Source organism: Vidua macroura, chromosome 6, assembly GCF_024509145.1.
Source record: "Vidua macroura isolate BioBank_ID:100142 chromosome 6, ASM2450914v1, whole genome shotgun sequence".
Lineage (NCBI taxonomy): Eukaryota > Metazoa > Chordata > Aves > Passeriformes > Viduidae > Vidua > Vidua macroura.
This window is the reverse complement of record NC_071576.1, coordinates 43,832,722-43,855,220: the sequence shown is the minus strand read 5'-3', so window position 1 is coordinate 43,855,220 and position 22,499 is coordinate 43,832,722. Positions and strand designations below refer to the sequence as shown.

At 44.5% G+C, this 22,499-nt stretch overlaps 1 protein-coding gene across 2 annotated transcripts in view; it reads right to left on the bottom strand.

Annotated features, from left to right (window-relative positions):
* PAMR1 (peptidase domain containing associated with muscle regeneration 1) overlaps nt 1–20,912 on the bottom strand; it is a 55,902-nt gene extending 34,990 nt beyond the window's left edge. For both annotated transcript variants that reach the window (XM_053981456.1, XM_053981457.1), the window contains exons 1-4: nt 20,840–20,912; nt 12,090–12,266; nt 11,219–11,347; nt 5,301–5,415 (exon numbers count right to left, since the gene is read on the bottom strand). In XM_053981456.1, the coding sequence (XP_053837431.1) occupies nt 5,301–5,415; nt 11,219–11,347; nt 12,090–12,266; nt 20,840–20,912 (494 nt within the window). The remainder of the gene's footprint in view (nt 1–5,300; nt 5,416–11,218; nt 11,348–12,089; nt 12,267–20,839) is intronic.
* Nucleotides 20,913–22,499: the final 1,587 nt, after the last annotated feature.

The following is a 22,499-nucleotide window of genomic DNA, read 5'->3' as shown; positions in this document are numbered from 1 at the left end:
AACAGTCAGACTGCTTACCTGTGTACCCTAAATACTATTTATTTGGGCATTTAGGTATTTAGGGCCTACCCCCCTCAGTGAATCAACAAGTCCCTAACCACACAAAGACCCCTCACTCATCTCAATTTTTGCATCATGACACTTAGAAGCTGGCTCAGCTCTATACAGTTGCTCCATGAGAACATACAAGTATCAGAACAGTGAAGTCTAAACTGAAGTCATACAGTCTATACACGTGCATCAGGTCCCTAACCATAATACAACAACAGAACTTTCATCCAGGCTCAGGCACTGCAGGGGGCATATTTCTACTGTTGTTGTTTGCTAAAAATTATTCTAATTGCCCTAAATAAAGCTCTAAGTACTGAAAGTTGCAGTATAAAATAACAAGGTTCAAAAGTTGTTTACATTGTGATGTTCAGAAGTCAGCAATTAGGGATACAAAGAAAGCTTGGGGATGTTACAGAAGCAGAAACAACCACAGAAACGGAATCAAAATACTACAGCATGTTTTGCATTAGAAAGCAAAATGGCAGTAAATCCCCAATGTGTGGCACTTGCCCGTCTTTTGAGAGCAGAAATAAGGCACAGGAATTAGTGCAGAAGGGAAATACTTAAAGCCTTTTCCCACAATGTCTGTCCTTTCCTAGCTTCGATCCAGCCGCTGTGCAAGGCTTTTGTTCATTAACAGCCATGCTATATGCTGCCATTGGAATTCAGGTGGGCACAGAGCCAAAGCGCCCCACCAGAATATGAACGAGAAACAGAAGGAGCAACACTAAGTGCCTCTGGAAAATGTGCAATAGTCAGGGGGCTGGACTCAGCCTTGGTACAGCAGGAAAAGGAGAAGAAATGGGCCTGGGAGAGGCCGTGCTGCTAACTGTTCAGCAGGATATTTTATAAATGAAACTCATTATGTACTTGATCTTCCTGAAGACTCCTAACACTGCAGATGTGTATTTAGGATTAGGCTGTATCTCCCACATTGCCTATTCCAGTGTGGGCCTAGTGGTTTGCAAAGACTGCATTTTCACACCAAAGAGGTGAGACAAATTTTGGATCTGCTCCTGGACCTCACAGTCTGAAGGGAAGAGAATTCTGGAGCCTGTTTCATACTCTTCTCATCTTGAGACTCGGGTGCCCATGTTAAGGAGGCCTCCATGTTCCTCCACCTTCCTTTGACAACTCATGAGATGACTTAAGAGGCCTCTTCACTCAGTCACCTTTGTTCAGGTCATATGGCTGATTTTTGAACATCAGGAGTACGCTACCTACAGAAAAATAACTGAGAAGTTTTAGGAAGCCACACCAATGGAGCAGAGCCCCTCAATTTTTTAATCATCTGATGGAATGTAGAAGGAAAAAAACAACATCTGCTTTAAATATGCATTAGAGAGAGATAATTCAACTTTGCTTTGCATAAAATGCATGAGTTTAATTCTAGTTCTGTCAGGTCTGTCAGAGACATCCTCGTATGTGTCAGGTTATACACTGCATTTTCAAAACATTCTTTCACTGGTGAAACATACCCCAGGGATTTACCCTTATGGAAGTTACAGAGCAATATAAATTAACCATTCATCTTTGTCACACTTATCAGGCTACAGTTTATCCTGACCCAATCCTAAAAATACTTTCTGGTTTTCTGAACTGGTACATTTCGGATTAAAATTAAGTATGTGTGCAAGCACAGAAGGAAAATTTCTGGAATGCCCACCATGTACTGGGAGCAGTATTATTTATAGATGTAAACTGTGTCTTGATATGTGTCCCTGAACAAAGAATATCAAGACATACGCACAGAGAATGAAAGAACCATACACAGAATACTGGTTTTAATTGTTTGCTTTCTCTGTTTTAAAAAATGATGAAAACAGAGTGGAAAATGTGAAAGGCATAAGGGTTCTGACTTGCATTTTATTTAACTTGGCAAAGAAGCACATACACTGTACTGACAGCATGGGATCCTGTGACTGAGATGCAGAACTGGCAGGTCAGGAAACCTGCCAAAGCTTTTAAAAACCTCTTGGCTAGGGCCCAGCTGACAGAACCCTTTACAGACTCTGAGGTGTATTGCTGTTTAAGCTTCAGGTACACACAATTCAACAGACCTCAGTTTCCTCACCAGTGAAAGCATAATTATATCATAATTCTCTTGGATATTATAAAACTAAGTATGCTATTTTTGTGCTACAGGTCATCAGATACAAAATTGAATGAAAAGTATTGTCTTGATTTCATCAGTGGCTGCAGTGGGCATATATTGACCAACCCCTCTGAAGAAAGCTTCTAGCCAAAGGACATATTTAAAACTTCATCTCTGCTGAGGCACTAAAGAAAAGAATTGAAAGTTGTGAGCTACTTCCACTGTCATATGACATCCTTGACATTCTCAGGCTGAGGGAGCCTATACATCACAACTCAAAAAAAACCCCTAGGCTGGCAAAAAACACAGAGAAAACAAACTACCACCACAACATGGACACTATTATCAAAACAGCTCTACTGAGCCCCAAAGGACTGCATAGCACAGCTTAAAGCAAGGGAAGATTTGTCTGTGCTCCTGGGAATTTTACTCTTCCTGCCCTATGTAAGCAAAGACAACCCCTTTGTTCGCATTCTGTATTACGCTGTCCCCATCCCTGCCCTTGCAAGCCAGGGTGGCAGCAAACAGCATTTGTGCACAGAGAGAATGAAAAAAGGAGTTCTTTTGTAGGCAGTTGTGCTGATTCAGCACAGTGTTGGCTGTGCATTACAGCTCTAAGCAGTTACCACTCACAGAGGGGATCAGCACGTTTATATGAAAATACAGTGAAGGAAACGTGGAGGGCAGACACAGGAGGCAAGCTCTGTTGGTTAGTTTAGGTGAACCTGTCCTTCTGTGTAGGAGTAGCCTAAAGATGAAGTTTTAGGTTAAATGTGCTGAAGTACCTCAATGGACAGCTCTGAGGTGGTGCACCTTGAAGATGTCAACTGACTCAGAACACACTACAGGGTTACTTTCTGTAGGGACCTCCTGTTCCATCTTTGCCAAGAAGGTTTCCTCTATGCCTCCTGCAGGACTTGCAGGGTGGCAGGGTTAAGTGTGGACATTAAGGAGAGCTTCTGATCTTTCACTGGGAGTGCCATGTCATTTGCTGAGATTTCTGGGCATTCAGACATTAGGCTTATCATCAGGCTAGGCAAAGGGCTTTAGGATTCTCCAACACTACCCAGCTCAGATAAATTAGATGATGATGACAGAAGTTTGGTAGTTCAGGCTTCCCTCTTGGAGACCTTGACCTTGGAGCTGAAATGTAACATTATTTCACATCAAGGTGATACCTAATATTATGCTTATTTGATTGCAGGAAAGATGGACATAGCGAGGAAGAGAAAGGCACTCTTGTTTTAAAGTTTTCCATCTTCTGTAACAGCAAAGTTGAACAGTGAACTGTGAACCATACCATGAACTGTATGGATCTCATGTGGCACATCTTCCTAGTCTGTATGTGGGTGGCCCTCAGGGTCTAGAGTGGAAGTCTGATTTCTCCAAAGAGTTAGTACATCTGTTAACTACAGCATTCCCCATTCTACTGCTTTTAAAACAGATTAGAGTCTCCTTTGTGCAGCTACAGCAATTGCTGCTCTTCAATATAGTGTTCTTTGTTAAAATAACCTTTGGTCCCTTTCTTGCATCTTGCGCCTGATGCCATCTGGCTGTTAACACTTCGTCCAGAGATAGATGCATTCAAGAGTTAATGTGCATGCACAGGATCCATTTCCACTCTCACATCCATCCCCACAACAATGAAGACAGGATGACACCTGTAGCTCTTGAAGCACTTTTTAAGCCTTCCAATTGACAAAGCCCTTTTCAGAAATGTAGAAAAACACCTCCCTAAGCTTGTGCTATGCAAATCATACACCTCACCAACCATATCTCTTAAAAAGAAGGCAGGTATAATCCATGCTGACTGACACTGATGCAAAGTTGTGTCATGTGGACAGAAAACTCTTCCTCACAGCATTCTTCCTGTGTCTTCTGCACAATGCTATCTTGGCAATAGCAGCTCATAACTACACAAGAGGCTTGCATTTGCAGGTCTGGAAAAAGTGCATTAATGTGGGAAAACCACAAGCTCTTCTTTTCAACTGATTTGTTGTTCTTCCTCCCATTAAGTTTCTCTTCAAACATATTTAAACTGTTTAAACGTATTTTAACTATGTATCTGTCATAGTTCTTTTGCCTGGGCTCCAAAGTCAGTGAAATATTGATGTGAAGGGCTAAGCTATTCTTTTTATTATATTAGCTAGTGTGTTTCGAATACCATCCCCTGCCATACTTCCTGCTGCATGTGTGAGCACTCTGCTGTGCACATTTGAAAACATTATTAATTACCCCAAGAAGTGGCTCTCCTGCACTAGGCAGGAACTGTGAGCATGAGTCCTTAGGGTTTGGTTAACAGGTCTAAGCATACACAGCCCAGAAGAGCAATGACAGGACAATAGGACTCAGGCTGTGTGAGTGAAAGTTTAGGTTAGACATTAGGAAAAAAATTAATCACTGAAAGAGTGATGGGGCATTGGAATGGGCTGCTCAGGGAGGTGGTGGAGTCACCATCCCTGAAGGTGTTTAAAAAAAGACTGGATGTGGCACTGAGTACCATGGTTTAGCTGATAAGGTGGTGTTAGGTCACAGGTTGGACTTGATCTTCTCAAAGGTCTTTTCCAACCTAGTTAATTCTGTGATTCTGTGACTCTGACTTGTAGGAAAACTAATCACATCCTCCAGGCATAGGAATGGTGAGAGGAATAACTGAGGCTGACAGAAAACAAGGTTGGTGAAAAGAGTGAAAAAAAAAAAAAAAAAAGAGAGAGGGAAAATGAAGGCTAAATGCAAGGTAGGACTCATGGGCAACTCTCTCCTTGCATGAGACATTATATTAAAACATTCTTACATCTTTTCTTCAAAGAATGTCTTAGTTCAGCCTGTTACAGCTTAGTTCAGAAAATATTGGGTGCTTTGCTGTCAAGGTCCTGAAAACACATCTAAAGAGACACATTGTGCCCAATGCCTGAGAAACTCTCCTCAGCATCCATCTGCCCTAAATGGGAATTGAAAGAACTACACTGATCTGTCCAGAGCCTGTCCATCACAAGCCAAACCAGGGGAAAGAGCTGTGATACCAAATGCAAAGTGGTTGCTATACCTTCACTGCCCCAGGGCTCACAGCTGCTGACCCTCATTGACTCTTGGTTACCCACATACCCCAATGCCCACCTGAAATCAGTGCTGGCTAAAAGTCAGTAGGACCCACCTTAACTCAATGTTAAATCCAGCTTGAACATGGATAGTCCATTCACATCGTGCATTCAGTGGGTAACCCTCCAGCAAAATCTGACCTCTAGAAGCCTGAAGAACCTGCCCACACCCTGGGGAGAAAAAGAAGAAAAAAAAGTTGTGTGAAGGACCTTCAAGAGACATTTGAAGAAAATATATGTAGAAATAACACCAGGAGACGGCAGGATGGCTTAGGAAGATACACTCTTTCTTACAAGGCAGTGTACAAAATACTGGGACAGCCACACAATGGTTGTAAAGAGTTATGACTATACTGGAGTATTGTCTAGGCTCAGAGTACCCCCAGGAAAGTTGTAGTTAATTGCTTCTCCCCAGTTTGCAATGTAGCCCCATGAAACCCTTTCTTGCAGCTTTTGTCTCTCTGTTAATTAGCCTACCTACATACCTGGCTGATGCTCTAGCTCAGAACAGTTTTGATAGAGTCCATGCTGACATTTGCATCCACTGAAGCTGAGGAAGCTGGTGGGTAAGTGACAAAACTACAATGAACACCTGAATTAGCTCAAGTGAGGAAAAGAATGAGACAAAAAATCTGTTGCACCCAACATCATGGTTGCTAGTCCTTCATAAGGAGACTCTGGAAGGAAAAAGAGCTGATATATTCCTAGAGGACAAGTTTGTCCTCAGGATTCACTACATCATCCTTGCATGTTAATGCCACCATGCCAATGAAGATATATAAACATCACAGCTCCTCTATCATCAGTGTGACACTGATGACTCAATCTGACACATATAGAATATACAGCCCTTATCCCTTCTTTCAGGGTCATTCTTATCCTTCCTCTAGTCTTGTTCCACTCTGCCTGTGCTGCTCTCAGTTTTTCACCATACTGTGGAATGTACTTCTGCACCAGGATAAGATGAAGTGCTCCAGTCATTTGTGCCCTATCTAAGAAAATCATCAGAGGACAATGAGCTGAACAAACAGCGGACAAGGTCACATCAGGGGAGCAATATCTTTTCATGACTATCCTGCAGCTGTCCCTAGGCATCTGTCCAGGGATAGTTGTCCTAATTCCTCATCTTGGATGCTGAACATTTTTAGCCCAGAGAGTTCTCTCAGTAACCTCTCCCTTTTCCCCAGCTATAAAATAATTATATTTTCCTCCGTGGAAGATGCAAAGTTGTTCAGTGATTTTTGCAAAGCTTACTGTGATCGGCACATGCACATCCTAGCAAAATGCACAGTTAAATGACTATGTACCAGACAGAGCTAATGTTTCAGTTCCTGTTTTCCTGACTACATCTTTCTGAGTGGAGTCTTGCACATGGCTACATCCTCTGGTAAGCCTTCTGTTGCTTTGCTGGACTATGAGGCTGTATCTGTAAGCCAAAAACTGCAATTCAGTCTAACAGCGTCACCTAATCAGGAGAGTCTACACACCACAGATGAGGATAAGCAAAAAGCTGAATGACCCTCAAAAGACCTCCACAGCAATTCTCTAACTTCTTTTTACCTCTTCAGTCCGACAGAAAGCTCTGCTGCTTCCGTCTGTTTCCCTAGAGAAACTCTAAGCTTTTAAGCAGTAACCCAAGATGAATGTTTCCTACTGAAACAGAGGGTTTTAACACTCGCCTCCGGGCCCTTCCTTCCCGAGGGAAAAAGGGTGACAGTGACCTGATTTGGTGAAGTACTGAGCATCTGTGGTTCCCATTGATCATAGTGTCTGGAAATCAATCTTGCTGCATCTGGTCTATGGGGAAACATGAAGACTGCAGGTCAATTCCTCCTCTTTCTTCTTAAGAAAGTGTTGCTCAAATGAAATACCCTTTGTTCATTTACCCTCGGTTACCCTTAATTAAGCAGGACCCAAGGAAACAGAAATCCTGCTCAGAAGAGTTCCTCAAAAGTGTTTCATCCTCTTCTGTGGCTCGCTCAGTTCCCTCTGTAAAAGGCGAGGATTAATGAGTGTGCCCAGCAACCACATTAGGATTCAACGAGTACAGCAGGATCTGCTGTGGTGAAAATGATAATGCTCCTTCCCACAGCAAGAAACAGGCCCTTGTGCTGCCATTGGCTCCTGCCTCAAAAACAACCTGAGACAAAGCTGTTAGAAATCTTCAGAGGGTTTGACAGGGGGCTTGGACCACCTCAAAGAAAGTTTCCCTTTCGTCCTGAAGGGCTTTTGAGTTTTCGATGCCTTTAACAAAGGAAAGCCAAAGAACCGGTGCAAAGAAATATTTGTATGCACGGCATACTAAACACATTTCTCTGTTTGCTGTGGTACAGCCTGAACTCTCTGAACACTGGCACCGAGGAAGTAGGTTTGGCCAGCAAAGCAGGTGGTCCAGGAACTAAAGAGGAGCCATTCAGTGACCCTCTCCAAAAGAATGTTCTCAGGTTTGCTCCCACCCTTCTCTGCATGAAGCACCTTTGCAATCACATCAAATCTGTGCTCTTTAATCTCCAGCGCTTCTAGAAGTTAGGCTGATGCCCCAGACCAACAGTTCAATCATAGGTTGATCAAATAGAGACTTTTCTCTTCCTATTCTAAATCTGAGGGAGACCTGGAAAGCTCTCAAAAATAATTTACATCATAAACACAAATGCTGGCAAATTCTGCCTCATTTACAAAAAAATAAACCACTTTGGCAGAGTATCAACATCCTTGTTCCGTTCCTGTTCCTGAAAAAAGGCAGCTTTCAGGGCCACAATAAGATTTCCTCCAAGGCTTGTTACTAACAGAGAATAAAAAAAATTCAGGAGACCTCTGAGTTGTAGCCCACAGAGACCCATGGGTCTATGGAGGGAGAGGTCCTGAGATGACCTCTGGTAAGAACACATTATCTTCTGTTTGAGTGCTGCATCTTAGATGTGATGCTCCTTCAAAGGTCAAGATGATTGAACAGACAAGAAAAATAGTAGAAAGGTTTCTGCTATACAGAAACAGGCTGATATGGGAAGGCAGCTGTCACTTATCACACCTTGTTGCTTTCTGTTGGTTGTTGGTCACCAGTATTATGTGAAACAGCAATGCTCAGAAAGTTTCAAAAACTACAAGTACTCTTGTCTGGCACAGGGTCCACATTTGGACAGCAGAGCTGAGAACAGATGTTAGAAAACACCACTTTTTACCCTGCTTTGATGGAGCATGTGCCTTGAAGTGACATTACAACTTGGGCCTGGCAAAAGCTGTTGGAGTGCAGGATACAGAGGAAAGGGTTCTGTACGGCTGGTTTTCTTCTGGTTTTAGAGCCTGGTGTGCCTTTTAGGTCATGATGACTTCCAAGAGAAGTCCCATTACGAAATATTCTAGCACCCAATTAAATCTAGTCAGTGTGCTTATTTCCTAATAGCATTCCTTTGGCCTACTCTATATAATTTATCTTTTTACCAAATGATCTGGTATCTTTTGATGGGTTTTCAGCCATACCCATGCTTCCAGCCATGCAGCAGATACTATAAACCTGACAGACCCGTGGGCCATCCCGTTGTACTTATTCCTTGCCATGGCCCTCCATCATCACTGGTTTTGCTGGCAGTTCCCACGAATCTCTCCCGGGGGCTCACCCTGCGCTGGCGAATGCACTCAGCCCCTGAAGCGCTGCCGGGGGCTAGGCCTCATTGTTCTCCCGGAGGTACCCAGACCGTGCCACACGATACACTATTAACAGGCACTGATCCTGCCCGCAGATCCTCTGCATCCCCCGCACTCCCCTCCTGGCGCCCATCCCCCGAGATGACCGGGGCCTCACGGCGCGGCCTCCTGCGGGGCCCCTGGCCACCTCCTACCGCCCGTGCGGCGCCGGTGCCGGCGGTGCCCGCGGGCGGCCGGGGGCTGCAGTGCCCGCCGGGCCGGGGGCTGCAGTGCCTGCCTCAACACGGCCCGGCAGCACAGGGATGCGGCCGGAGCGGCGCTCGCCCTCCCGGCCGGCCCGGCACCGGGAGCCGCAGCACGGCGGCAGCGCCCTCCGGCCCCGCGAGAGGGAGACAGAGCCCGGCGCTCCCGCCGGGAGCTGCCGCCCGCCCGCGCCGCCCGAGAGGCCGGGCCGTGCCCCGGCAGCGCTGGCATTGGCCGTGTCGGACGAAGTACGCAGATTACATCCCGCTATTACCGTGCTGGCGCTTCTTTGTAATTTTGGGATTTCTTGACCCTCTGCCGCTGGCGGGGCACCTAGGCCTGGCTGCAAAGTTTCAGCTGTGATGCCGTATGCAGGTAGCAAAGAGAGATGGCTCCTCCTGTGCTATCCCAGCTGTGGTGTGTTAGCACATCCACGGCTCCAGCAGCCAGTGCCTGCTGGCATTCCAAGGCTACTTGCTGGCCACACTCCAGACCCAAAGCCGCATCGCTGTGAGGCGCAGTCCAGCACCCATCATGGTTATGGGCTGCTTTCCAGACATGCAGTTCTCTGCATGCCTGAGCAGGCCAAAATTGAGGTAGCCACAAAAGGGGAGCTCAGGATGTGCTGGGGTCACAACTATCCTGTGTCCCCACCTTAAGAGTGGAAGAGACAACAGCACTGTCTAACCTTCCTACCCCACCTCTCAAGCACCACAGAAACACATGAAAGAGAATACAGCCTCAGTGTCACACTTCTTCCCTTAAAAGAGCAAGTAGTAAGAAAAACGTTATAAGACAAAGCTGTCCAAAATTTCAGTACTGCAAAAATGTCCAAGTAGACCTCTGTGTGAAGGTGTATTTGCTTCAATACAAGTTGGAAGAATAAACTGAAATATACTGTAGGCAACCAATGTATTCAGGCAGATGGAGGAAAAATTAGATGAGTTAATGACTCTTTCTTGGCTCTGCTTTTAAAGAAAATTCCAGAGAAGCTCGAGCATGCACCTAGAGAAAATGTGACTTTAAAGTGTTCTCAGAAATCACACCATAAACAGCAAGGGACTCAGTTAATCAACTTCCAAAGCCTCAAGGTTGAGTTAGCTCTGTTGCTGAAACATGTTGATTCCCGATATTGTGCTATTTGAAGCAATTATTTTATTTTATATGCTTTCACCTCCTGAACGGTCATGGGCAGTGTTGTGAAAGCAAGTTAAATTGTTGCTTTAATGACTAAGAGGACACAAGCCTAAGGTATTTAACACATTGGACAGAACAGAGTAGGGTAAGCAGACTCTGCTTTTATCCCTTCCAGTGAAATATGAACAAAGAGGTGGTCAATAAAAATTGAAAGAGAGCTTCATCTTCACTGGTGGGAAATTGGTGAAAGAAATGCCAGTCTTAAACACTATACAGTTAGCTAATGGAATTCATTATTGAAAGACAGAATTGGGATTAACAATTTAGCAAAACTAAAAAGCAACAGCTTTTGTACATGATCAGGAACAAAAGTTTTATATATTGCTACCAGGGCCTGAAACACTCATTGTTGTGATAGATTATGTTGTGACACTCATTGTGACAGAAGGTGCAAGACAGTGTTTTCTAGAGGCACCTAGAAATGTGTTGAAGATGTGTGGCAGTGGAAGGAAACACTGGGATATCCTTGGGGCTGGCAGGGCTTGAAGGAGGACAGAGCGTAAGCTTTTTGATAAAGCTGTTGCCCTCGTAAATATTTATGCTTATGCTCAGGGGCTATGATGACATGCATCCAAGAAATGCAGATTACAGAATATTTCTGGAGTCACGCTAGTTAAAGTTTTAAAATAAACCAAACCCAAACAGACATTTAGTAGGGTTCTAACCCACCGTGACATGAGGCCCAATCCAACTCCTCTCAGACAAGCACTGGAAGAGAAGCTTTTTTCCTAATTGTAGATCTGCTTACTGCCTGGTTGTGTTTGCCTTCTCCTGCTTGTGCCCTTTGCAAGAGTCACTGTACAGGAATAGCTGGAAAGGCACAGCATGGCCCTGGCTCTGTCCCACCACTCCCTGTCCCTGACATTCCTCCCTGCCTGTGCAGGACACTTACTCATGCAGTTCCCTCCATACCAGCCAGCTCTGCACTCTGCACAGTAGATTCCCTTGATGTAGAAGTCGTCAAGCGTCCCTCCCCAGGAGCCATTGCGACAGGATTTGCAGTTCTCAAAGATGGTGCAGCCTAAAAAGAGAGCCATTGTGTTAGATGAAAGCCAAGGTGGGTTGTCCTGCAGGAAGAGGAGCAGCCTCTCTATCTTTTCCACAGAAAATGCCAATGACGTTAATGACTGCGGAGGTGCTGACAGCTTTCCCGCTGGGAACCATACCCAACCTCCCCGCCCTAGGCAGCTCAGACTCTGACATTTGGAACCAAACTCCTGGTCTGACTTGCCTGAACCTCTAAATCTCATTGCTCCAACTGTAAATGCCTCTCTCAGGAGTCTGAATGTGTTTGCTGATCTCACTTGGGCCCAGCCTAAATTATTCTGACAACTTCTAAACTGGTCCTAGCTCCTCCTGCTCTCTCCTCCTATCACCTTTGGCTTTTCTTTTTCCTCCTTGCTTGTGGGACTTCAAGTTATCTCTCCTTTTTTGCTTTGGGGATGCAAATCAACCAAGAGTACCACCAAAACACTCCTGGTGTGAAGCCAGCTATAGTGTCACCCTTTGGCAGCTTCCAAGCCTGCCCAAGACATCCTGACAACACTGCTAGTAGAAAGTGTTGGGTTTTTTGGCCAGAAATGCTACCTGTTTTGGAGGAACCTTGCCAAGTGTCTTGCTGAGTGGCAGATGAAGTTCCTGAGGAAATGCAGGACAATCCCATGCCTCAGTGAGGTGTGCTTATTCACTACTGCCCTGCCCAGCATCTGCCATGGTGCCTTGGCCAAAGATTTCGTGTGAACACAGCATAGCCACAAACATACCTGGGTGGATTAAACAGGAGTCACACTCGTTGTCCTCATTCCTGCAGCAGGGAATGGTGTAGCCCACTCTTTCTTTCTGTCCTGGGCAGATGCACTCGATTTGGTCGTATTCACAGCATTCCCGACACATGATATTCCACTCAGCTCCTGGGCAGTTTTCATTGATCACGGTGTACTCTGCAGAGAATGGAGAGGAGGACACACGGAAATAATCCATTATCTGATGAGGACTGGCAGGATCTATTATCCAGTGGTTTGTTAGATCATGAATGGCATGAGGCTGGCCAGTCTTCAGCCTGGAAACACCCAAACTACGTGGCAACATGCACCTGAAATGCCAGCGTGGTTTGCGTGTCTAAGGAGCACACAGTGCCAGCCAGAAGAAGCAAACAGACCAGAGGGAAGGAATACATTTGCTTTTTCTGCAAGGCCTTCCCACTTCTGTTGTGAGAAAAAATAGCTTTAAAAAACCACAGAGGATGATATCACATGAGAAAGTTTCTTCAGATTGCAGGACTGATTTAAAGCATCATCTATAGTATAGATTATTTAAACTGTGATAGCATGTTTTGGTTGTATTTCTGCTTGTGAATTTGCTTTTCTTGAAAACTAGGGGGCCCACCGGGAAAGGCCACTTTTAAAGTTGGATTTTAGCTGGTTTCACTCCCTATTTTCACCCAGAAGCACACGTTGTTACATTTGACTTCACTGCCAAAGGAAACAAGATTTTTTGTTATTTTTAAAGGTTTGTTTTGCCTGGCATTTCTAATATGGTAACATCTTTCTATTATTTAGCATAACCTCATATGATATCTAAGTTGTGCTGGAAGTCCCTTTTAAGAAACAACCTCAGACTGTGACTCAGGACTGCCACAATAAGTGCAGATTCTGTCTTTCCCCACCAGTGTGCTGTCTAAATTCTACAAAGAGAGATCCAAGGAGTGAACAGAGCTGTCAGCATGCCTTCTAAGCAGCTGACAGCCCTGATGACTGCTTTCATGGGTTTTGATAGTAAAAGAGAGAGCAGACTAGAAAGATGAGACATGAAGGAAACTTAATGAGACTAGCTCTTCCCCCCCCCCCTTCTATCATCCTCTTCTTTCTTTTTTTTTTTTTTAATTGTGGTTAGGTAACAACCTTTTTCCTTGTGTATTAACTCTGAGTAACAGGGTTGCCTTGTCATGAAACAAGCCATATATCTCTAAGGTGAAACACTCCCATCCTTGCTGTACCTGTCTCCCTTCTCACCCAACTGTTTTTTGTTTCATTATCACTGATCACCTAATTACTGTGCCAGCTGGAGCTCCTTACCACTGAGCCTTGCTGCTCTGTCTCACTTGACTCTCCATGACCTCATGAAGCCTGGTTGCTGGAAGCTTATCTTCTCCCCTAATGATTTTTACTGACTCCATAAAAAAAAAGGACCACCAAACTGTTTCATCTGTTTCTTCTGTTTTCTTTTTTTTTTCTTTTTTTTTTTTCTTTTTTTTTTCCTTTGGCTGGGAAATGAAATGCAGCCCTTTGTGCTCCTCAGAACTGAGCCTTTCCCTTGTGCCTGGTGTACTGACCAGGGAGAGTACACTGCTGCTCTAAGTTTAGGAATGAGGCTGCTGTTTGTGCTGAAACCTTTCCATCCCCCTTCTCTGCCCCTATAATCATTCAAAAAAAAAAAAAAAAAAACCAAACAAACAAGCTGTTCCTTCCATCCAATAAGATTCTGTATTTTTTTATTGCACTAGTGGAATCTTGCATTGAAATAATCTCAGTGTTCAGCAGTTATACAGTTGAACGTTTTTTGCCTGTAGATCTTGACATGCTTTACAAGTTCTCTTTCCAGATGGGAAAATGAAGCACAAGGGAGGTGAAGTGACTTTGCTCAAGGTCCCAGGGAAAAACAATAGTAGAGTCAGGAATTAAACTCATGCCTTCTAATTTCCAGAATGACAGTCAATCATCCTGGCCAGGCTGGAGTTTCTTAACCTATGGCTATTATTCCTTTTTAATTAAGCCTTTTATTCTATGAATTGTATCTGATTCAGATTCCAGAGAAAATTAATTACACACACCTAATTATCTCCGTAGAACTGACACTCAGTTTGATACATCTCACCATACAAGGCAGACAATAGCTGTGTCTCTGGTGTATGGGGTGGGAGTTTCACTCCTTCCTGAAGCAGTATTCTTTAAAGTCTGACTAATAAATAACTACCCAACACTCAGAGCTTTTGTAAAGCATCCTTTGGATTCTCATTTTGTCTAACTCAAGATAGAAATCTAATTTATCTCAAGCTTGCTAAAGCCTATTAATAAAGTGGATATATTATTCAAGAGATTTTTTTGTCTGTAAAATGATCCAAATATTCACAGACAAACCTACATTGGGGTGACAAGGGAATGTCACCATCCTTGCAGGAACTCAAATCCTGGCAAGATAAGGCTGTGAGCAACACAACTTTCAAGTTAACACCAAGAGATGGGCTGGACCATGTGACATCCAGAGGTCCCTTTCAGCCTAAATTATTCTGTTCTTCCCTAAAATATTACACATGTATTTGTATGTAAGTAGAGAGTGTGAATATGTGCATATGCATATTTATTTTCATCTGTTGAGCTTGTGTACACAGCAGAGCCAAAAAGCAGAGGCCACATTTATTCTTGGTGGATCAAATGTGTGTATTTGTAGAATAAGTTGACCTTGAGGTAATACTTAGTGTTAAGAAGGAAGCAGCTGATCTTGGCCCTTAAAAAATTGTAGAAATATACTTGCTGCCACCTAGAAATGCTGTTTGCTCTCTTCTTTTGTCTCAGCTTAGACAATGAAAATAAACTGTCTTTTGACTTACTGACAATTTAATTCCCTTTCAGGTTCTCAGTTTCTGCAGTTTGGGCAATTTATATAGCCTTGACAAGGAAATATGTGGATTGGAGATTTTTTTAAGTAGCCCTTCTAGAATTTTCTTCACAGAAATCATGGAATCTATTATTTTGAGGCTCCATAGAAGCTATTCTTTAAAGAAATATGATTGAAGAGTTTATGCATCCCTTTAATAATAGCAGGAACCTTTTTGTTTTATCTCTGGGCTACTGAAAAAAAGGCAAGTAAAACCTTTGCCTCAGATGCTTAAGAGGGATATGCAGAGAGTCACTTATGTGTGTAAGCAATGTTTGTTTGTTTGTGTGGCTGAGCTCAGCCTGTGCTCTAGGGAGGCAGAGGCATAACCCTGCTCCCCCTTGTGTGTTTGGGGATGGGCAACCACTGGCAGCTCCCACACGCACACTTGGCCATTATTACCCCAAAACAGAAGAGAATGAGGCAGAGAAAAGTGGGGGAAGATTTATTGACTGAGTAAAATGCTGAAAGCAAGGCCTCGGCCAGCTGTGGCAGAGATAATTGTGGGGTGTTTTGTGAGCTTTACTTTGATAATCTTCCAAAGCAGGCAGTCTGGCTTGCAGGCAGTGACTGTGTCTCTGATTTTGGGACAAGCCGGAAGAAGCTGCTTGACAACCCATGCAAAATATTTAACTGCAAAGAACAAACAAGACTCTGGACAGGCAAATAAACAGTGGATTGATTTATGAGATTTTAATGATGGAAGAAAAGCCCATTAAATCCAGGCATAAACAGCTCACATGGAAGCAGCTCAAGACCATGTAAACCAAGCAAGAAATGCCTGTGTTGGGAAAGCACACAAACATCCAGGGCATGTGCTGAAAGGAAGACCTGCTTGGCTCGGGAGCCTGGCACAGCCAACACAACACTTCACCTGATGCTTTAGGTCTAGGGCTGTGAGGTGGGAGATCAACATTTTCAGGTTCAGATGGCAGCACATTCATGCATGCCACTTACATCTGCACCTAGCAAGACCTAGTCCTACAGCATGTCAGATCTTAGAGGCTGTCAGTGATGGATTTTGTAAGACACCAGTTGGAGGCGATGCTCCCAGACAATGTTCTCCTTGTTGGCAGTGTCAGTCCAACAACAATTCCCCTCAGTGATGGTGCTGCCTCCCCTCATCCCCAGGACTGAGATCAGGCTTAAAGCTTTGGTGATTCAGGAACAGTTTCACAAGCATATTGTTGCCTCAGGGGTGGGTCAGGCTGCTCATCATGGTGAAATGTCAGGTTCGGCTGACTAATCTTTTGATAGTAAAGATTTGTATATCATATATACCTCACTAGATGGAAAGGGATTTCTGCTCCAAAGATCTGAAAGCTGGGAAATCTGTGTAGCTAAGAACTAAGGTGAATTGAAGCAAGCCCAATTATACTAATTATCTCTTGTGTCTTCCACTTCTTTGGAAGAATGAGAATTTTTTTTAGAATACAGTCACTTTAAGCTGATGCAAGCCTGTGCTGCTGCTGAGATGGGACATTTTTCTCCCTCCTCTCCCTGACTTCCCATTCCCATCCCTGTATTTGTGCTGACAGTAGCTGCTAGGTGGAGGGATCAGACAACTGAGCAAAAAAACACTTTGCCATATTTGTCCTTGGAGGGAACTTCCAATGCTACAAGTCCATTCTGTTATCCTGTGAAAGTTTCCCTTCCATGCCTCAGTTTATCCATCAGTGCATTGGCAAACACTACTTAAGCTCAAAGAAATATTTCAAATTGCTTTGAAAAGTGCCATGTGCAGTAACAGTGCAGTGTAAGTAAGACCAGATACAAACAGATAGATACATCTCTAGAATTTGAGTCCATAGAGGATGACTTTTTCAAAGTGATTATTTAACCAGTTTGTGTTCCACAGATGAGAACATGCCCCTTTATATTTGATTTCATCTTTATTTTTCAACATGCTGCTCAACAACAACTACTGTCTTGAAGAAACAAGCAGTTGGATTTGAAGGAGCAATTTCTTAAGGCTGTTAGTAGGGAATGTTTGGCCATGTAATAATTCTGAAAGGATTCTTTAACTTCTCATTAAAGAAAAGACAGCTTCAACAGAGATGAAACCTAGTAGCAGCTTACACTTTCTTTAGGTCTGTCTCATTTTTCTGCTCCTTTCTTACTTGGCTCTACTGCCATTGTACAGATATGCAAGCTGGTGTATCAAGTGTGATACAGTGATCACGTGTGTGGACATTGACAACAGGAAATGCTCCATTGTGATGAATAGTAAAATTCTCCATTTGATTTCAGTAAGGCCAAGAGGAAGACACCTTGGAAGGGAAGAGGGATGTTCCCTTTAAGAGACTTTTACTGGGGTGCTTGGAAAATGATGTACCCCAAACCCTTAATAATAAAGGAAAGTGCAGGTCTTTATTGTTAACCTTTTTGCCTCCGATAAACTACCGTGCAAATTATGTCTATTTGTCTCTTTGATGTGTTAAGAGGATGAAAGGGATAATGCTGTCTCTAAAACCACTTGCTTCTCTTTAGAAATTATGTACCTTTTACTCTTTTCAGCAGCTGGGCTAATTAAAAGAGGAGCTAAAATACATCCCTGTTTTAGTTTTACTCAGTGTGCTTAATTTATGGTCATAGACATTTGCTGAATAATTAGACTGCTGCTTCTACAGAGTCAATTAGCATCCTTTTCTGCCTGTAGTGTGTGCTTTCACACAGTGGCAAGTGGGGAGAGTCAAAAAGAAAGGATCTCTATTTTAAAAAAGAATCAAAGCCAGTGGAAGAACACAGAAGGAAATCTAAAATACTAAGTGGAATCTGCCCGCTTAATAAATGCACACTAATTCGACTGTCTTTTTTAAATACCCTTCTCCTTTAGCTTCTTCTCAGTATTTATTGACCTGGCATTTGTGATCTTATTATTGGCACTGTGGCCTTGTGTCTTCATTTGAGAAAAGCTGTGGCAGGAAGAAATAGCCAGGTTAAGGCTCTTCAGAGGTTGCCACGTTTCAGGCTTCAGTTCTCTCTGGGACAGAGGATCTTATTCTGGGCAGAAAAATTATACTAGTATGATCAGGAAGAGAATTTGTCTTCTCTGTGCAAGACAAGGAACAGGAACAGGTAATGAATGTAGAACTTTTGAGTAAGTGACAGCATTGATGATGTTAGACTTCTGCAATAGGGGAGAATGTTTGGAAATCTGCGGAGAAGAAGCAGCTGCAGTATTGAAATTCATGACCAAATAACATGAGAATGTGCTCGTGTCCTAAACGTAGAGGAGTGGCACTGGACCTGTCTTGAGGACTTGCCTCTTGTAATGGTGTGAGACCTGCAACATGTTGACAACTTAACTTGCAGTTAATGTTGCCCGGATAGAAACAGTCCAGACAGACTTCAGCAACCTCCTCAAATTTTAGTCCTTACAGCTCCCATGGAGTGTGTAGTCCAGCCCTAAACAAGGACTGAAGATGCTCTCAGTCTGCCAGGCCTCTGTCCCTGCTGATGGCTTGCCTCCCTGCTCTGTGGCCTTCCTTCCAGTTTGCCCCTCACCATGTCCCTATTCTTGCAGGAGGGAGAGGGGCATCCACATGCCCAAGGGAGGTCCTGCTGCTGACAACTGCATCGTCCTGTGATGGTCAGGCATCCTTCAGGGCTGGTGGAGAGAAAAATCCTGGGTATTGGCAGGCTTGCAGGGACTCCTGGGAGCTACTTGAAGAGACCTCAGGGTCAAAAGTGAGTAACCCCAGCTTTTTTTCCAAAATAAAAAGCAAGTCTCTTTCCCTTTGTCCATGCTAGAAACCTAAACATGTGTACTGAAGTAACCCATTTGCTAAGATTGAATGCATCTGGATGTGTCTGAGTGCATCTGGCCTTCACTTCTCTAGACAGAGGCTGGAGGGGGAGGGAAAGAGAGGTTGGGAAGGGTTTAGATAGGCAGAAACACACAAAAACACACATATATTTTTAAGGAAACATGAGTCACTTGCACTCCAAGTTTATTCCAAAAAGTAAATTCCCAGACCGCCCTGACTCCTGCCCCCAGCTCTCGAGGCAGGCCCAGTGCAACTGGGTGTGATAAATATGGATAAAAATTGGATACATCTGTGGGGAGGAGACAAAACGCTATTTTCCAACCTGCCCTGACATGTTAAGGCCACTCCACTTCTGAGTCGCTCCCCAGTCTCTAAGAGCCCCTCCTGCTGTGGCTGGAGGGGGCTCCTGGCCCCCTCATGCTGCCAGCTGTGTGCCAAGCAAGTGCCAGCAGCTGCTCCACCACCAGCAGCAGGGCAGGGGAGGCCTGGCAAGGAAGGGCAGGGGGCAAGGGGGACAGCTGATGTCCATGTGTCCTGCAGGCTCTTCTCACAGTGCTCCTGGTGTGTGAGGAGTGGGTGTTGGGGGAACCAGCACCCTCCCTCCAAAGCCCACAGCCACACAGCCCTTGTGTCCCACTGGCCATTGTTGTCCTTCCTCCTGCCTCCCCTTGTCACTGCTGCCTTGGGGACTTAGCACTAGATTACTCTGCAGACCAGATTCTTGCCACGAGAGAGACATGCTGCCCCTGCAGCAGGAGGGGTTTATGCCCACCCAGCGGCCTGACAGCCACAGCCTATGCCCAGGGATGCTCTGCCACTGGCAGGGCTACTTCTGTGCCACTCCAGCACATGGCACATGCCATGGAGCCACCTTGTCTGGCCAGTGTGCAAGGTGACGTGTGTCTGAGGGACAGGCCACTGCAGGGACAAGTCAGTGCATGTGGCACGGAGGTGGGGAGAAGCTCTCTGTGCTTGTGACCCAGGGGGAGCTTTGGCAGGAGGCCAGCCTCCCAGGATGGCTACAGATGCTGGTGGCCAGCCTGGTGGGCAGATGACCCTGGTCGTCACCTGTTCCCTGTGTTGTGAGGGTTTGACAGGGGCGGGCACTGCAGAGGCAGACTTTCTGCTGCAACCCCTGCTGAGGGGGCCTCTGAAGCACCATCCTTGACACCAGTTCGTTACAGTCACTGAGATCTGAGTGCCTGCAGATCTGACAGCTCCCCTGGTAAGAGGAATCAGCAGTGCTGAAATATGCAGCAGCTTCAAGGGTGGGTGACTTGAGGGCACCTCACCTCCCAGTCCTTAGGGCTGCAGCTCCCAAGAAAGCAGCCCACGATGCTGACAGCTGGCTGCTGCAAGCAGGTCTGGACACCTCCAGGTGTAAACAGCCCAGGTTCGTGGCCATAACTACAGCAAATTTGCACTCAACAGTAAAAGCTCTTTGCTCAACCTTATCAAGATAATACTTGCTGGTTCAGCAGAAACTGGGATGGGGCTTGAGTTTAAAAATATCATACTGCTTTAACAAGGCTTCCCCTTCGAGAGAATAATATTGGAAGAGCTAAATCCCAGATTGGAAACAATGTGTGGACTTTGTTTTCTTTTTTCCTTCACTTTTTTCTCCCTTGCCTTCATTCTTGGTGTTGGGGCTGGAGAGGAAAATCTCTGTCTTGCCAAACTAAACAAATTACGCTTTACAATTCAGAGACTTAAATTCCTCTTTTTATCATCATTTCCGTAGCACTGAGTTTTGAGAAAATAAAGGGAGTAATAAGCAAAGTGATTGCATACATTTTTCTTAATGGTCATTGGCAAACAAATTCAGCCAGTTGTTTCTCTTTAAGGCTATTAAATTTGCCTGAAAATCATTCCTGGATAAAACACACACACACACACACACACACACACACACACACACTCCATGCTGACAAGAAAAAAAGGACATAAAGCAGAGCCCCTTCTTTCTGTTATTGCTGTCCCTGCAGATCTCTGCTTCCCATGACAGCGCATGAGATCAAACCCCTCTGACCACACTGAAGGGAAGGGGCTCATTCGACCATGCCGGGAACACACACGCTCTCTTACAGTACCTCTTGGCAGGCAGGAGATGAGCAGGAGCTGGAGAAGAGTGAGTCCTACAAGTGTCCAGGGTGCTCGCTCCATGCTGCCCACACCAGTGCAGCGATGTGACTGCTCGGGAAGGGAAAGCAGGCAAACAGCTTTTACCGGGACCTCACCAGCTCCAGGCTGCGAGGGATCTCGGATTTCAGACCTCAGCACGCTCCCATCCTCACCAGAGGGGAACTACCTTCAAGAGACTTCTCAGGCTCCAGAAGCACACGTCACCCCAAACCTCTCCAACTGCTGCCTTAACCCTTTCTGGACTCTGGCAACAGATCCCTTTTGTGATAGCTTTATTGGCTCAGTGCTCAGAACAGAGATAGCAGCTTTCCTTATGTAAAGAAATATGTTTTAAAGCAGGGAGAAAGAGGAATGCTGATATCTCTCTATATGAGCCATCCCGGTTGCTGCGGGTGAGCTGAAGTTACGGACATCTCCAGAAGGAGGCACTTTGTCCTTGCTCCCCTTGGGCTTGTGGGGCTGATGCATCCTGGGGGGTGGCAAGGCTGCGTGTGGGATGGGTGCAGAGAGAGATTCCTGTCCCACACTCCTGCAATTGGGCAGCCTGGCCAAGTGACATGGTTCACTTTACTATGTGTTTAAAATAGCTGTGTATTTTTATGGTGGGGCAGATGAATGAATGAGGCTCAGTAAAAATTCACTCCACAGTGGATGAAAACCCCAACACACAAAAGGAATCACTTGCCATACATGTGCTTGTGCTAGTCAAAACCTTTTTAGTGTCCATTTCTGCCAGGAAATGCAATTTTGGCAAAATTGAAATGTTTTTTCGGAACATGTTGATATTGAGGAAATGTTTAATCCAAACAAGCGAGACCATTTAGTTTGGATTTTATCTTTGTGTCATATTTTGTTTTGCCTTTTCTATTAGCACATGCTACTGACTTTTTCTCTGGTCTTCAACCCATATTTCATAGCAGCATACTTAATTTTCTCTAAATTTTTTCTTGAACAATTTTTTAATACTTTCCTAAGGACATGGTTTTTTACCTCTGAATCAGACTTTCTCCATTTGATTTCTATAGCAAGATTTCAAAATTTATATATTATAAGGGGGGAAAAATTGAAAAATTGGCATTTGCTTTGGAGAAGGAAATCAAGTAACCAAAAAAGCTTTAATGAATACCTACAGTTTGGAAAACTCAGGCGTGTTGAGCAGCCTCAAAAATTTGAGAGCCATTGCCAATGGAAGCCTTGAATAGTAGTACAGTGTAGTGCAAAATCCCCTACACCTTCAGGTGGTCTTTCATGGGGTGAATTCCTTTAACCAGAAATCTCTCTAGTTTAGGCTTGTCTGTCTGCCAACCTCTTGACTTTACACTGTGAACAGTCTTTTCAGGGTTTGTGCACCTTCCATATAAAACAGTACCAAAGTATTTTTTTCCCAAGTCTTTAACACTGATACAAACCTACCATTGGGAATACCAATAGAAGAAGACCTGAGATGGGTGCCAAGATTTTAACCATTATGGCACATAATCGTTGCTGAGCTAGCCCGGCTGCTGCCCTGGGTGCTTTGCAGCTCAGGAGGAGGTCACCAAAGCTCTACAAGTCTCCCAGTGGGCCTTACTATGGCTCAGTTACTACTTTCTCCTGGAGCTCTTGGTG